The 17,146-nt window shown below is 35.1% G+C and overlaps 2 protein-coding genes across 7 annotated transcripts in view; both read right to left on the minus strand.

The window, feature by feature from the left end:
- Positions 1 to 462: 462 nt before the first annotated feature.
- Positions 463 to 11,021, minus strand: LOC129455871 (uncharacterized). 4 transcript variants are annotated; one of them, XM_055220655.2, is made up of 9 exons: positions 10,809 to 11,020; positions 9,981 to 10,108; positions 9,068 to 9,184; positions 8,905 to 8,961; positions 7,977 to 8,114; positions 5,361 to 5,411; positions 4,678 to 4,791; positions 1,988 to 2,041; positions 463 to 1,833 (listed from the first exon to the last, which is right to left on the minus strand). In XM_055220655.2, exons 2-9 carry the CDS (start codon positions 10,074 to 10,076, stop codon positions 1,660 to 1,662), a joined length of 801 nt encoding a protein of 266 aa, XP_055076630.2. In that variant the 5' UTR covers positions 10,077 to 10,108; positions 10,809 to 11,020; the 3' UTR covers positions 463 to 1,659. The 4 variants fall into 4 exon arrangements, with proteins under 4 accessions (XP_055076630.2, XP_073714267.1, XP_055076632.2 ...); XM_073858166.1 differs by having other exon boundaries at positions 463 to 1,827; positions 10,809 to 11,018; XM_055220657.2 differs by lacking the exon at positions 5,361 to 5,411 and having other exon boundaries at positions 10,809 to 11,021.
- Positions 11,022 to 12,053: 1,032 nt separating this feature from the next.
- Positions 12,054 to 17,146, minus strand: part of sema4ab (sema domain, immunoglobulin domain (Ig), transmembrane domain (TM) and short cytoplasmic domain, (semaphorin) 4Ab) — a 56,339-nt gene continuing 51,246 nt past the window's right edge. For all 3 annotated transcript variants that reach the window (XM_055219506.2, XM_055219507.2, XM_055219508.2), the window contains exon 15: positions 12,054 to 14,839. In XM_055219506.2, coding sequence (XP_055075481.2) covers positions 14,013 to 14,839 — 827 coding nt within the window. In that variant the 3' untranslated portion in view covers positions 12,054 to 14,012. The remainder of the gene's footprint in view (positions 14,840 to 17,146) is intronic.

Below are 17,146 nucleotides of genomic sequence, written 5' to 3' on the forward strand. Positions count from 1 at the left end.
ATGATTTAAAAGGTAAAATAAAAAAAATCATGTACATTTTAGGCAAAGCAGATAAAAAACAATAAAATACTTTGGCTTGTTACAGCTGTACAATATATGACTGTAACATCTTATATGAAGAAATAACAATCTGTGAGTCTGGTGAGTGAGTTAACTATACGCTGAAACAAAGGGCTGAAAGATACAATACAGTGTATTTTCCGTTTCATTCCTCGTTATTTAAGGATACAGAATGACTTTTAAAAGATCTAGACAAGGTTTCTCACACACAAAGCTTCAACTTAATGTATTTACAGTAAGTGAACTACAGCACCAAAGACATCACACATCACATCAATCTATCATTCTCAACACAGCATGTGAATAACAGATATAGATACATTTAATTCCTTTAACAAAGAGGAATGTTTAAAAAAAAGATTGAACCCAGTGTGGTTGACATTAACAATACTGAGCTTTTCTATGTATAAGATAAATACTAGACATCATCAGGTTATTTAACATTTCTAATAATTTCTGAATTAGTCTAATGAACTGTAAATTGTGGTAATATATTACATTTTGTGACATATTAACATCATTCCTGGCAACACTTTTTATCTCTTGTTATTAGTAGAGTCACTTCAGTCATAAAAATATTTACACTCGCAGATCAATGGTGAGTTTTATGCATTTCTCAATTAACATAATATAACCTATGATACAGCTGTAGATGACATGTACACCTAGTAATAATATACGCAAGTAATAAAGTATGGAAAGGCTGTGCTGTATTAGTCTCACCTATGGCCAGTTTGAATCCAATATAATTCAACCAATCAGAGAACGACTTCGAAGCCACTGAAGTGTTTTAAGTGTGCCGTATGCATCAAACGTTCTGAGACTAGAAGTCATGGCTAAATGGCGTTGTTTGGCACAACGCCACAAAGCAACCCCTTTAGCGGTGACTTGTTCACAAAACGGTTATCACACAATACAAATATAAAGGCAAAAAAAATTTCAACGAACATCAGTTTTCCTTCCACAGGAAAAAATAGTCCCTGACTGACTGTGAACAGCAATAGTGTGTCTAAAACATTCACTCCTTCATTACTCTCTAAATAGTGAATTCATTATATGGGGAAGAAGTGGACGAAAATGAGTGAGTGATTTCGGACACTGACGTAAATACCATGTGTCAAAGTGTCATGAAGATTGGTCATAAATATAATGCTTACACCTGTGTGGCTATATAGTTATCATCATAATGTGAACGCATCAATACACAGAATCGCTGGTTGCAGCGGTCATAGATGTGTTTTATCATAAATAAATCACAATGGAGGACTGGAATTAATCATTTGATAAAATCCAGTTAACAACCTGATCACAATATTTTGCATTGAGTGAATTCCTTATGAATGCATGCATGTTTTTCATTCTTAAAGCAGGCTGTGTGGGATAATAACCAGTGATCTCTCTGTATGTGCACCATACAATAATTCAATTCTACAGGACATCATAGGTACTGCACTGCATTATCAGGTTTCTGTAACCTTTTAAAAGTAGAACATACAATAATAAATGTAATGACATCACCCCATCTTAAAAAGCCCTGTCGTTTGATTCATACACCATTGGAATACAAAAGCTCATGCCAGATCTCTACATTTCCATCAGTTAGTCTGTTAAAGAGTCAATGGGGGCAACCTGAGGTTCAGTAGGAGGGCTGCGGTCCTCTGGTGGCTCAAATTTGGGTTCAGCGTGACGTACTGGCATTGACACTGGCACGGGCATTGATGCTGCCATTGCCACTGGTACTGCCTCCACATCTGGCTCCACCTCCACCTCCACCTATAAGGTTTAATGTATATATAAAATATATAAAAGATACTATAAATGATATGACATCATTATCAATCCCTTATTAAAATTTGCCACTTTGGTGTAGTGCAATTAGTGTGTGCGGCATTAAAACCAGCATATAGTGAGCTTGGCATTATTGTACCTGAGGTCTGATAGGAGGTGCAGATGGGTCTGGACGCTGTCTAAAGCTAGGCAGCTGTTGAAACAAACAGATTCAATTAACATTCCTCAAATAAAACATGTAAAATATTTACACAGAGATAATTTCAAGAAACAATCTCAAAGAACAAATGAAGAGCTCAGATGCATAAGCAGCAAAACGCCACCTTCATCAAAAAATAAGATGATGATATTGACTGAATGCTCTCAGCACATATTATATGTTCATCAAGTATTTTTGTTTCAAATCCACTTAATCCCTGTCTCAAGCCATTCAGAAATACTGGTTTGTTGGCAAAATCCATTAAACACCACACAAATTTTGATGTGGTGTTTAATCACCACATTAAACACCACATCAATTTTTGTACACCTGTACGTCAAGGTGCAAGTTTTTTTTACATAGTTAAAGGAGGTTTATAGAATATATTAGGAAATTGAACACATTTGTGAGCATGTTACCTTTATTCAGAAAGGACAGTGAAGAGTGACTGGAGACTTTTAGGGCTCTATCATACACCAAGCACAATGTAGCACAATGCGCGACACAATTGTCTTTTGCTAGTTTCAACCCAGCACAATTATCATTTTCACGTTTAGCGTCACGTTGTTTAATTAGCAAATGCATTTGCACCCAATTTTGCGCCCATGGGCGTTCTGGTCTGAAAACGAGGTGTGTTCAGGCACATTGTTCGCACGTTGCTATTTTGAGGCAACTAAAATAGACTACACCATTGACCAACAAAAACCTGCTCTACAGTGTAAAGTCAATGGCGCAATGTTGTTTTTGTTATTTAATGAGCGCGTTCATAATACCGGACGACAATGCGCTTTTGCTTATCACACACATGGATGTGCAGCAGATCACAACCCTTTTTATATAAAATATTAGGATTAAAATGTAAATGATTATTATTGAGTCTCTTGGACATAAAGAAGGTGGCATAAAGAGCAGCTTCACCTGTATAGCCTGGTAATTAAATGTTTTGCTTTATACAAATGCATCTATTTTTAAATGTTTTTAAATGCTACCTCACGGATTTATTGTATATGATGACTCTGTACCTGTGGATATGGTGAGATGAGAAACATTTTTAAATTAATGCTTTTTAAAAAACCATAGCGCTGTCCGAGTGCTAAAATGCACGTTTGTAAATTCTTTATTTCCTGTTTGTTATAAAATAAAGTATTTTTAGAGTACAAACCTTTTCTTACTTGTAAATTATTTTTTGATGATTTTGGATATCCATACATTTACAGCAATTAAAAGCCTGCTTTTTTACTTCCATGACTAAAAGAAAATGGCTTTTAAAAGTTTTAATAAAAAAATAACAATTTCAATACAATTTCAAAACAACACAATTTTTTAACATTAATCTTAAATTGGGGGTCTTCTTCCTCCGCTTAGTTTTTCAGTTTACAAAGTCCGTCATCTAATTAGGGATTAGACATAGTGCCAGCGTAACTGGCTTTTAAAGGGGATGAGAGCTGAGACTTTCATTGGTTTATTGCACGTTACGCCCAAAACACACCCATTACTCATTAGGAGAAGAGAAACAACACTTTTCGACCGTGCGTTCGGAACACAAAACATTTTTCCCGTCGTTAAATTAGCAAACGTGGATTCGGACACGCCCGTTTAGACCATACGCCGTGCACTTTAGACCATGCGCTTAGATCGTTAATTTTTTTTTCTGAAATTTTTGCATGCACTTAAGTGTTTTGGAGTTAAAGACTGTCAAATTTATTAAATGGCAATGAAATGGCTAAAGTGGCATTTGTGAAAATAAGGCATTGAAATTACTGAGTAATAACCTTTTCATTGCCATTAAAGTGAAATGACTGAACCTAAACATAAAAGCCTGATAAAAAAATCCAGACGTACTAAGAGGGTTTTGCATATGACTTTTCCAAAAAGTACAAAGCTGTTCACATTTACATGATGAAGTATTTTAAAATGTAAAATACACTTTTAGTTTTTACAGTAAAACACTGGTAGCTGTGGTTGCCAGAAAACCCTTTTTACTGTTTTTCATCATAAATTTTACGGTGACTTGTATTTTGAAACCATAATTTAACAATATTTTACCATAACAGTAAATGTATGATCCAGTATATATTATATATTATAGAGATTAACCCGGACAAACTGCACATTTTACTTTATTTAACTTTAAAATTAAATGGAATATTTTGTTACATTTATTACTTTTTTCCATAAATGTCCATTTTTTATAGAGTATGGCAATAAATGAGTGTTTTCACTTAGTTTGAGTTTTTTTTTGCTTTACTTTTTACTTTACACTTAGTCATTCATTTTTTTCACTGTAAAATTCCGGCAGCTGGGGTGCCGGAAAAATACAGTAAAATAATGGGCACAATAAATTATAGAAATTTTCAGTGATACAAAAAATACAGTTTTCTCTGTAATCGTGCATTTAAAAAAAATCCATTTAAATTGTTATAATTTTTTACAGTATTTAAACACTGTCAGATAAAATGGTCTAAATATTTTTTCTAGATTTTTCTAACAGTGTAGAATTATATATTACTACTTCCTCATAAATCTACTATGCTAATTGCATTAAACATCATCAAGGCCTCATAATTGTCACCATCTCTCCTACTGTTTTTGAGTAGGCTAGTATTTCTTTGTGCATGTGTTTAACTGACCTGCACACCACCTTTAGCCAGGGCACTGAGTCCAAACAAAATGATCACAATGCAGATCACCAACTCTACTACCATAAACAGCACCAACGTGGCCAAGAAACCATCGATCAAAAGCTGAGGTCACCAAAAACAGACAGACAGAAAAAGCATTGTGATTTTGAAAATCATCATCATAAATCCAGTCTAAAACAATAACTATATTAGATATCACAAACACATCATAAGCACATCAGTTAATTTCACTAGGTTAAAATATACAAAACAAACAAAAGATTTGACTTAAGCATCATCTGAACTCTCAAAGCTCGAAAGGTTTTAAATCTTCAAAGCGTTTTCAGACAACTGACCCAAAGTGCAAAACTGACAACACAACCTTGCCTTTATGCGCATGCATTTACTCTGAAAACACAAAGCTTGTGATAAACCCTGATTTGTAAAGTGAGTTCAGGTAAATTGGGCCAATGTTTGACGATGAATGGATTGTCAAAATGCTGCCCAATTTACCAAAATTAGCCCTGTTTTTTTTAAAACAAAAGACAAAACCTTCAATGAAAACATGCATTTTAAGAAACTATCTGACTTCTAATTCATCTGTTTTTTTATAAATTTGTTTTGCTAAATGCATTATCGACATAATAACAGCTCCTTGATAAACAAAAAGCGTAAGGATAAGAATGACTTACTTTACAATTTTTCTCGACAGAATAAGTGCATCTCTTGAAACAATTTTCTTGCTTTGGAAAAGCAGACACAAAAGACAAAATGATGTTGAATTTAGCCAAAGACCTGCAAGCTTACTTGACAAATACAACTGTATGTCGATTTCAATTCAAATTTCTGCCCAGCACACCCAATAAGCCAGTCTAGTAAAACTGTTACAGTTTTTTGGTTCCTTGACAAACTACAGTGCCCTTGAAAGGTTTTGGACTTTATGTTTCTGAAAAGTTCACCATATGACATTTGTGTAGTTGAACAGATTTTACTAAAGCAATAAAGGAACCAAAAACATAAAAATTCGGTTATTATTTTCTTTTCTTTCAAACTCAAATTGAGATGTTGGGCAGAATGATGTGGTGTAAATATAAGCAGCTTAGCAGTTTAGACTTTAAAATTAAAAGTAAAAGCAGCATCAAAAAAGCCGAATCAAATCAGACATTAAATATTGTAATATTATTAATAAACTGTAATATGTAATAAGTGTAACATCACAATAATTATTTGTTTTCTGAAATAATTTGAAAAAGCATTTAGTGTCAGTCCAAATACCTTAGAAGAGCACTGTTTTTGTTATTATGCCTTATTGTGTTGTTAACATGCATTTATGTTTTGTTATTTAATTTTTTAGAGCATTGAAAAAGTCTGTACCAAGTGCAAAGGGTAAAAATCCTTAAGATTGTATCTGTATTGTGTTATTTGTTTAACTTTGATTTCATAAACTAATTAATTTCTATTATACATATAAATAGATAAAGAAAAAGATATACATGTGGTCAGGGTGGATAGGAAAACATTAAGATCGAAAGTGTTAAGGATTATTGTCGCTAAAGGTTTTATTTCCAAAAAATGACTGAAAAATAAGCATGACACTTTGGATTCATCATTGTGGTCAAAAGTTTCTGCCAAATGTATAAAAGTTAACATGTCTAGACGTTTTCAAATAACTTTCATTAAAACTGAATTATATAAAAAAATATGATCAACCGTCCAGCTAAAAGTATCTTTTTTTTAAATGTATCTATATATTAATGAACACCGAACTACTACAATATTCACATCAAATATCCTGCAATATGATCTTACAAAAATGTCTCACAAAACAACAACCTTTTTTCACAAATGATAAAAGCTTTGCCCTTTGTAAATGAAAAGCCTTTTGCAGTTCAAACTTAAATTATTGATGCTCTTAATTCTGTAAACATCTCCAGTTCAGATGAACAGCTTTCAACATGACCCCTCACCAGGGCTCCAGACTAACTTTTTTCACTAGGAGCACAGTGGCCCCCAACTGAACATTTTAGGGGCGCAACCAGAAAATTTAGGGGCACACACCATAAATCAACATACTAACCAAATATTCACATTTCTACTAAGTAATACACTGTATTACCAATAAAAACTTTGATGATAGATGCAGAAAGTACAATGTGCTGTTTTAAATTCAGTGTCACATCACAAAAAAAAGGTCAAATTTACTGGTCGCACATGTGCGACTGGATGTAAAATTGAGTGGCACATTCTCAAATTTTGGTGGCAGTCTGGAGCCCTGCCCCTCACAAAACATTACCTCACTTAAAACAAGATAAAGTAAATGAAGTACTGTATATGAGCCTGACAGACAACATTAGTAGTATATGATTAATGTTGTTATGTTTTGCACTTTGGTACAGTACTTTGAAAAGGCATCAAGGAAACTGTTTGAGGAAAAAACTGTAACCTGTTTATCACATCACCCATACAATGACTCTTTTATCCTGAGACCAAATAACTTATTAATGTATTAAAGATGACATACTGAACCTTTCAGAGACAGCAAATGTTTAAGGGTTTAGCCATAACAGCATCATTTTCTTCATATTAAAAATGTCAAAATTAAGTACTTCATTTGATTGATTTTCAAATAATTGCTTGTCATTTAACCTACAGGTATTGTCCCGAATATAAGACAACAATTTTTTCATGGAAATGCCTATTAATAAACTATATAGTATTATATACGATCTCTAGATTAATACATGCCAAGAATGCAGTAGGTGGCGCCAAATACAAGTAAACAAGTTCACCTGGACTGAAGCAACCTGATAAACTACTGTTAATAAAATATTAATAGGCTACGTGTTTTTTCACAAGGCCAACTCTTCCTAAATTCAGATGGACTGCAGGTTACACATGATATGTCATATGAAAAGTATTAAAAAAATGTGGAGAACTGGTCCCCTTTGAAAAAAGTACACTTTGAAATGATTGGGTGGGGTGTCGTTTTATATTCTGGACAATATGGTAATATGCAAAATAATTTTTTTTTACACAAATACTTTAAATGAAGTGAATACCATTACGTTTTATTTAGGCTCATTTTGAGGCTCAAATATAAGACATTATAGATTTTTATTTATAATGACAAACACTATTAATAATATTAAAAAACTGAATATGTTGGTTTGCTGGATCTCAGCAGAATCTCTCACACACTTCCACATGCATTCAATATCTTTTAGCTCCTTCTGCAGAAATGCAAGCATTCAGTTTGCTCATAAGTCAACCATATCATAAATGCATTAACAGAGTAGCAGTAATCTCACCACAGCAAAATACTCCAGTCTCCTGCAGTGTTCACAATGGTAAGTGTCCTGACGGTAAGGCAGATGACGTGACAGCAGGCCGAGGATGGCAGTGGAAAATGCTGCACTAACCAGGTGAGCAACCAGTGTTGCCTTAATCTTTACACAATTACAGAGAGAAACATAACACAGAGTATTTTGAGTTTTGACCTACTGAGTCTATATGACTTTAGTGCTTAAGAGTGCAAGTATCAGAATTCATCAAAACATTTATGTTTGAACACTTTTTAAGGCTTTTTTATGATGTGAAATAAATCTTTGGTGTCCCCAGAGTATGTATGTGAAATTCTAGCTCAAAATACCATATAGATAATTTTGTAGGTGTGAGCAAAAATTTGGCTTTTTGGGTGTGTCCTTTAAAATGCAAATGAGCTGAACTCTGCAGTAAATAGCAGTGCTATGGTTGGATAGTGCAGATTAAGGGGCGGTATTATCCCCTTCTGACATCACAAGGGGAGCCAAATATCAGTGACTTATTTTTTCACATGCTTGCAGAGAATGGTTTACCAAAACTAAGTTACTGGGTTGATCTGTTTCACATATTCTAGGTTGATAGAAGCACTGGGGATCCAATTATAGCACTTAAACATGGAAGAAGTCAGATTTCATAATGATATTAAAATGGATGTCATATAAACTTTAAAATTACATAGAGAAATAGGAATTATGTAGTAAGACATAAATGCTCAAACAAGTCAAAAGTATCTCATTCTATAGCTTCTTTGAAGTTACTTTTTGAACAAATTTCAATCATTTGCCTTCAGATCAAATGCTTTTAAGTATCTTTTAAGTTGTTCATGACAACAATGTAGGACAGGTTGGGTAGGCAGGTACAATAATTATCAAGGTATTTTTAATATATTTTGCAAACCTCTGAATGTTTACTTACCCAAAACAGAGATGGAAATCTCCCAGCATGGATTATAATTGACCCAGATGCCAGAAACTGATGAAAAACAAACAACATTCTCAGTAGCACCTTGCTAAATTTGTTCTAGAAAATATTCAAAAACTCTTAAAAGATTGAATCGCATAAATCACGATCATCTTACCTGAATAACAATCACCACCACCACCACAACATCCGGAGAAAAGTGAATCTCAGCATAGATCTGAAGAATGGTGACGCACAGACACAGGCACAAGACGGCAATGATAATCTGAATGGACTGAATATAAAAAAGCAATGAATCAATATGCTGACATACCTTAAAAAGGTGTCGCAGCTGAAATCATTTTGTCTGAATTTAAAAAAGCTTTGAAGATTCAGTGTTTATTATATATACTTTGCATTACTCTTTAAAATGCTGGGATATGCAACTCAGTGTTGGGCCAAAAAGGGACGCACCCAACCCTTTAGCAATGGCAATGATTTGAAACAACCCAGCATCGATTAAAGGAGACATTTCACAAGACATTTTAAAGATGTCAAATAAATCTTTGCTGTCCCCAGAGTACGTATGATGTATGTGAAGTTCTAGGTCAAAATACAATATAGGTCATTTATCATAGCATGTTAAAATTGCCACTTTGTAGGTGTGACCAAAAATGGGTGTGTCCTTTTAAATGCAAATGAGCTGAACTCTGCCCTGAATTACAGTCCTGTGGTTGGATAGTGCCAATTAATGGGCGGTATTATCCCCTTCTGACATCACAGGGGGAGCCAGATTTCAATTACCTATTTTTTCACATGCTTGCAGAGAATGGTTTATCAAAACTTAATTTTTACATTTTCTAGGTTGATAGAAGCACTGGGGACCCAATTATAGCACTTAAACATGAAAAAGGTAAATTTTTATGATATATCCCCCCTTTAAACTACAACCTAACTGATATGGGTTTGTCCCTTTTTGACCCCAGTGCTGGTTTAAAAATGACCCAGCATTTTTTTCTGTGTATTTGTGGTACATTCACGCTTGTTATGCATTTGGTGTCGTCTTTGTGATGTTAAAAATTAACACTCACCCCTAGTGCTTTTGGTTCCACATTTTGAAAGGCTTTCACCTGGTTCGGGTTGAGATTTCCTACAGGCCGGACAGGGCCCTGACTCTCTATGCCCATGCTGATGTCAGTCAGTTTGAAGCAGGTCTAGGCTAACATCAGAAATCAGAGATATGGTATCAGATATTCAGTTTCATAATAGCTGAACTAATCATGTGGAAGAAATAAGACTGAATACAGATTGAAACTGTAGCAGGGAAAATGATGAGTAAAGCAAAAAGCATGACACAGCATTAAACCATACTGAGTCTGACACTTAAATACCCTGTAAACCCTACCACTCCTAAAATAAAGCTTACAAACATTTTAAGATCTTTGAAATTACAGTTGCATTGTTTTCTATCACAATCCGATGCTTTCCAGACATAATTTGCATATTTCAAAACAATTTAAGATGTAATTGTGCACATAAATGTCGTCTTTACATCACATATATTGCACGGTCAGGATGCTACAGTACCAATGCAGTCTGTGGCCTCGTATATATATGACTGGACAACGGTTTAAGGTAACAGCCAAAAATAGACCAAAAACGTGCAGTATTCCGCACACTTCACATCCGCAGTGTTCCGCACTATGACACAACCGCATGTAACTTTATTTCTGAATGATAACTGCGACATGAATAAGTTTAATAAACAAAATGGGTCGGCTAATAATAAGTCACTCTAATGCGGTTTTCAAATGTAACCTTGAGAAATGTTAAAAGGTGGGCCGTGCACATGCATGTCCTGTCCCAAACAGAGATTTATGCAAGCGCATGTAGGCTACTGTATGTGTGATGTCTCTTACCTTTCCTCCGCTCGAAAAAAACCCCGCGTTGTCTTATTCCCTTTCTCTTTAAAGGCGAGGGCGTAGCATTCAGTTATTTCACATCTGATGCGGTTTAAGGTATTGAAGTAGTTAACTGAAGGACTGTGCGAGTCACGTGCAGCTTCAGTACCGCAGTGAGATGCTCTGCAGTGGATGGAGGTGATGCCAGGCGGCTTATCAATAGAGGGCACATGGGCGCTACCCCCTCCTCAAATTATCCAGAGAAGAAGGCAGTTTTAAAAAAGTTAAACATAAGTAAATTATATAACGTTAGTGCTAAATAATTGTGAAAATAAAATATTTATTCACACTATAAGACTAGATTCGCCTGGTAACGTTAGTTATCACGTTAGCATCTACCAATAATTATTGTTAGCATGTATTAAATATAGAATTACAACAATAGTATTTGTTTATTTGTTTGTGCGAGAATACATTTACGTGCCGGACAAAAGAATGTCGTCTTTGGGTACACAAACTTTTGGCAGACAGGTGTTGGCCATGGACCCTCCTTCCACTTTTGTTGATATTAGGCTAGGCTTGTTCGACTTCGCGGTACTTTGACGTCATCCGGCTGTCGGTTCTTGCGGCGCCGCATGAAGTCGAACAAGCCTATTAGGTCTCCTCATGCAGCGCCGATAGAACCGACAGGCGGATGACATCAAAGTACCGCGAGAGCGATTCGAAAGCAGACTCCTCCGTATGATTTCTCGAATCGTTCTCGCGGTGCTTTGACGTCATTCGCGAACACGCCTAATGTTTAACCTCAAGTGATTAGTTTTCCTTAATATTTACTATACTGTTCAAAAACACTTTAGCATCTAGGAATTGTACAAGAGTTTATATCCTACTACAATATTTTTTTCATTTGGTCTGGCACATACTGTTAATAAACACATTAAATTTAAATTCAGTTTTTAGTGTAACCATTACATGTTTTGACAGTTAAATCTTTTCTATGTAACAATTACATTCAGCCCTGCTCTAAATAAATTGATCTAAATAAGCCTCTTAAGCCTATAGGATGACACATATTTTTGGCCATTACCGCACAGTGAAAAAGTAAACAATATAAACCAATGAAAGGGGCACGCTTATCTGTTCATGCCTACTAAACTCAATATCGTCTTGGATTTGCGTCCTTTGGTGCCCCCTAGCGTCAATAACTGCAAACGGTCTCATTGAACAACCATAACCTTTAAGAAAACTTGTTCAGTAAAAATGATTAAATCCACATCTTTTATTTTTTAAAACATTTTAAAGCCTTTAAGCTTATTATAAAAATAAACAAAATATTAAAAAACAGTGGTTCACATATTAACTAGTTATTCGAGAAAAAAAGTGTAATTATTCTCTGAACCATTAAAACAGACATTTTCTTCATTTGTTTTACAAAACTCAAATTTGGCAATATCACAATTGAAATGATTTCTCCAGTACCATTCCATAACACATTCACAAGCTGTTGAAGAAAAAAATCCATACGACTGAATTCATTCAGCTCCACTATAGGAGGATATTGATTGCAATCAACCCTAATAACAGCAAAGTGGCTTCTTTATCATGTCCACAGTACCAAAATAATACTTTTGAGTTTTGTTTCTATAATTGGTATATTTATATTTATCTATAAACAATATAAAAACATTTCAACAAAACCAACAGTACCCATACATACACAAACACAAAATGTACAGCAATTAAATAAAATCTTTTTTTAAAACCTTAATTTTTGCATCGGTACAAATATGATAAAATGCAATACATTAAAAGTCAAACAAATGTATCTTTCAAAATGTGGGATTTAAAAAGAATACAGAACAAAAGGCAGTGACTAAGAAAGTTTGATGTCGATATAGCAACTAGTAACAGAAACTTTAGTACCTTTGATTTTAGTTATGCAGCCTCTTACAAACATATCATTCACATTCATCGCCTGTATCACAAACAGATGTCAGAAAAAAATAGTCCCTAGCTGTAACTGGGGCAGTACCTTTAAGGTCCTAATATGTACAATTTAGGTACACATATGTATAGATTTGGTACCAATATGATGTACCTCTTTAGGTGCAAAGATGTACTTTTTGAAAGCATACAGCCCCAGTGACAGCTAGGGATATTTCGTTTTTACCATGTATGAATCTGTAATAAAAGAATAAGAACTGATCAAGTAAAAATAAGTTCAAGTGATCTATAAAAACATGACATTTTACCAAAGTTATGGCTCGGTTCACTTAAAGGGATAGTCCACCCAAAAATGAAAATCTGTCATGATTTTCTCACCCTCAAGTTGTTACACACTTATACATTTGTTTTTTGTTCTGCTGAAATCAAATAAAGATATTTTAAGCAATGTTTGTAACCAAACAGTATTTGGGCACCATTGACTTCCATTGCATCTTTCTTTCCTACTATAGAAGTCAATGGTGCAGCAAAACATAGACATTATAGAGGTTTATAACAATTTTATGGGTGATTAATGACAGAATAATGAAATAATTTAGATTAATGGGTGAACTATCCCTTTAAAATTACAGTTCACCCCCAAATGTACATTATTTACTCACCCTCATGTCATTGAATCTGATAGTGGACGTGATTTCAGATTATTATTAAATATTTATTGATAAATAACTGGAATTTGAATACTTCTTCACATAATGCTATTGTATGACTTTAGAAGCTCTAAAAAAAATTAACAATTACATCTAGCACTTTTGTTTTTGTTTGTCTTTTTTGGAGTAATATTTCTATTTCCAAAGAGCAGGACAAAAAAATCTCACCTCTGTGTTGCACAGAAATAAATAAAAGCACATACTGTAGATCTGGAATGACACGGTAGTGAATAAATAATGACAGAATACAATTTTTTGGGTAAAATATTCCTAAAAGTGGTTTAAGAGAGACATACGACCAAAAACATAATACACTAAAGGAAACAGTTCAGTCACAATTTTACAGCTTCAATATTTACAAACTGAAAAAATAAACATAAGTATCCACTCACAGAGAGGTCAGAGAGCAGTCGGCGTGTTGAGTCGTGAAGCTCAAAGCTTTGTTTGAAGTTTCAATGTGCCATTTGAAGTGGTTCGGCTACAGGGCTCAAGTTTTTACACAGCAGAAGCCCGATTATGGCTCAGAAAAGAGAGCATAGTTTAAAATGTAAGGAAGTGAGGGAAGCCCTCAGATGGGTGTGTTGGGTAAGTGTCCGTTGGATCCGTTCAGCATGTTGTTGCTGAGTGTGATGGATGATTTACCGTTATGTGCCTGGCCATTTTGTGACTGCCCATTTTGTTTCTCCAAATGCCCCTGAAGAGATTCTATTTCCTGGGACGTAACGCTTCCTTCCCTTTCGGCATCCATATGCCGGACAGTCCTGATGGGGCACGGTAACCGAAACCTGTACAGCGCGATGGTTAGCAAAGCACTAATGCACAGAGCTAACAGGACAGAAACCACCACCAACTCCTTCAGGTAAGTGGGCTTGTCAGCCACCTCAAAATTTCCTCCGGGCTCAACCATCACCCGTGGTTTCTTCTCCTCTGATACAGACGAGTGAGTGAAGTTTCTGCTGCTGCTTGTGGTAAGCACCGGCGTATCGTTTTGTGTGACCGTAGGTTCTGGACTTTCAGGTTTAGGCTGAGGCTTGGTCCATCTGGGTGTCGTCCATTTGGTAGTGAAGACTGAGGATCTGCTTTCCGTCTCATCATCCGGGATGATATTTGGCTGATGTGATGGTGTGGGGACGGCTTGCGTGTTGGTGGTGTGGCGTTTTTGTTTAACCTGATAGATGACCAGAGTTTGGGTGTAGTTGTTTTCTTCAGCCTGGCACTGGTAAGGACCCAGGGTGGATGGGGTTGCGACGAAACTGAGGCTGCCGTTGTCTAGCTGAATGTAGATTTTGGGTGACAGCTGACTGTTCGGTCGCTCCCAATAGCGCTTGGCTAGTTGTGATGCTTCTGGGCACTGCAGGTGCACCACCTCGTTCAGAGACACAGACAGGACCTCACCTGAAGGACACACAGTTGAGGGGGTCAGGGGTTGAAGGTCAGCTTACACAGACAAACAGGCAGTCTTACACTCTGAATGGCACTTTTCATTAACTCTTTCCCCGCCATTGATGAGTTATCTCGTCAATTAAGAGAAAACATTTGCATAAAAAACATGTTCCTGATGAGGTTTTATGTTTATCTGTAATACCGCATTTACCCAATTTATAAAAAAAACTGAAGGCAAAAAATTATTTACTAATTTTAAACTCTGTATATTTTAATAATCGTTCTGAATCTGAACTCTAACAAAATTCCTTCATAAAAATGCAATTTCTTCAGATTTAAAAAAAAAACATTGAAGAAAAATACCCATTTATAACCAGAGAAAAAATATAGATGGGATGAAAGTTTGTTTGTTTTGTTTATTATTTGTTTAAAAGCAGAGGGTCTGTTCTTTTATTTGATATATTTGTATGTTTATATATTTTAAGAACATTTTTCTTGAAGGCATTTTGTGAACTTTTATTAAAATCACAAAAAATGCTGGCGGGCAACTTTTCAAAAATGGCTGGTGGGGAATGAGTTAATAAGGTACAAAACTGGGTTTAAAATTGAGGAACTCAGATGCCAAAGCAATTAAACGCCACCTCTGTCAAAAATTAAAAAATGATATTAACCAAATACTATTATATGGCCATTAAAAAATATTAAATTATTACTTAGATGACTTTGCTAAAAAATGTATGTGGTAAATGTATATTTAAAATATACATTTACCACAAACATTTTTTAGCAAAGTCCTCTAAGTACATGGAAATTTAATTGGATGAATGACAGCATGCAAAACGACGGTGGATCACATTCAAACTTGGGTCCTCTGTAAGTACTTAGACCTGAATACAACCCGAATGTGGCAGTGAAATGATCACAGCGCACCCTAGTGTGTGGTTTCTTCATTTTTACATTCTGACTTTCATCTTTTGCAATGTTTCTACTAGGGATGCTCCGATCAGGATTTTTGCAGTCGATACCGATCACCGATTTGTAATCTTCGTGATCGGCCGATACCGATTCCGATTTTTTTAAAGCTGATATGCAAGCTCTTTGATGACTGTAAATGTTACATTTTTTCTAAATAAAATAATACCACTGATGTTGCCTTTGTTATATTACTTGCAGTAATTAGGTATATTATTGTTTTAATAGAGACTCAAATAAATAAGCACAACAAATATATATTCTGCAAAGAGAAATTTAATATGGCTTTAAAAAGGCTTATGTCTCCTAAAAGTACTGAAAATAAAACACTTCACAGACTTTACTGTATTAATTAAGAGATCGCTCTGTTCACGTGCACTGATGACAGGCTGCTGTTTGTGTGGGCGGCGGCTGAACGCAGACAAGCAGCTTTGAGGAAAATAAAAGTTTAAACGCTCAAAACTTTAAAACGCATGCAAATAATAAACTTTTGTCATGAGGATGCAATTGTCCATGATAGATATGTGTTGTATATACGCTGTTTGATGGGGATGTGAAGACGCCTCGCGCTGTTGACCGGAGCGCGTCCTCATAGAAAATACGCATATCTCTGTAAAGGCAAAGAGAGACATACAAATCTGCACGTCGCACATGAGCAACAGGTTGTAAAAATGCTCGCGCTACGTAAAAATGTCTTTAATTGCAGCCGCATTCAGGATCCTTTTGATGACAAAAGTAAACAGAAAGATCGGTTTATGAGATCGGCAGATTTAGCGAGCACCGATCGAGTCATTTAATGCCATTATCGGCCGATACTGATCGGCGGCCGATCGATCGGAGCATCCCTAGTTTCTACTTGTATCTTTAGCGATTTTGCAACTCTATCTTGTTCAAAGACGTGGATTTGCTTTTTAGAAGTGAAGATTATTTTGCCAAAAAAAGCTGCACTTAGAGAGTTTTGCTGCTAAAGACATTACAAGTTGTTAATTATCCATAAAAGGGCATTGTAATTACTGACTAATAACCTTTTCATTGCCATTAAAGTGAAATTACTGAACCTAAACATAAGAGCCTGATAAAAATGGTTGTTCTTGAAAAACAATTAATAAAAATAAAAAATGTTAAGGTATGCATTACCACTATGAAGTGGAAACTGCCCCCAAATCATAATTTTATAGTATAGCCTAAGCATTTAATAGAGAATAAATGTGGGATGCATTTGGTAATTGAAAAAATATTTAAAAAATATACCGTTCTATCCGAACAGAAATTACTATTTTTATTGATTATTTCAGCATTATGACAATGTTTTATGGTGTAAAATTACTAGATACTTTCGAAATGCAC

This window comes from Misgurnus anguillicaudatus, chromosome 20, assembly GCF_027580225.2.
Source record: "Misgurnus anguillicaudatus chromosome 20, ASM2758022v2, whole genome shotgun sequence".
Lineage (NCBI taxonomy): Eukaryota > Metazoa > Chordata > Actinopteri > Cypriniformes > Cobitidae > Misgurnus > Misgurnus anguillicaudatus.

Bases quoted from the DNA above. Each gene is read 5' to 3' on its own strand.
- LOC129455871 (XM_055220655.2), bottom strand. From the start codon at position 10,076: ATGGGCATAGAGAGTCAGGGCCCTGTCCGGCCTGTAGGAAATCTCAAC. The intron at 9,185-9,980 runs GTGAGTGTTAAT...TTTTATATTCAG, and splicing joins TGGAACCAAAAGCACTAGGG to TCCATTCAGATTATCATTGC. The intron at 8,115-8,904 runs GTAAGTAAACAT...AATTGTGTAAAG, and splicing joins GATTTCCATCTCTGTTTTGG to ATTAAGGCAACACTGGTTGC.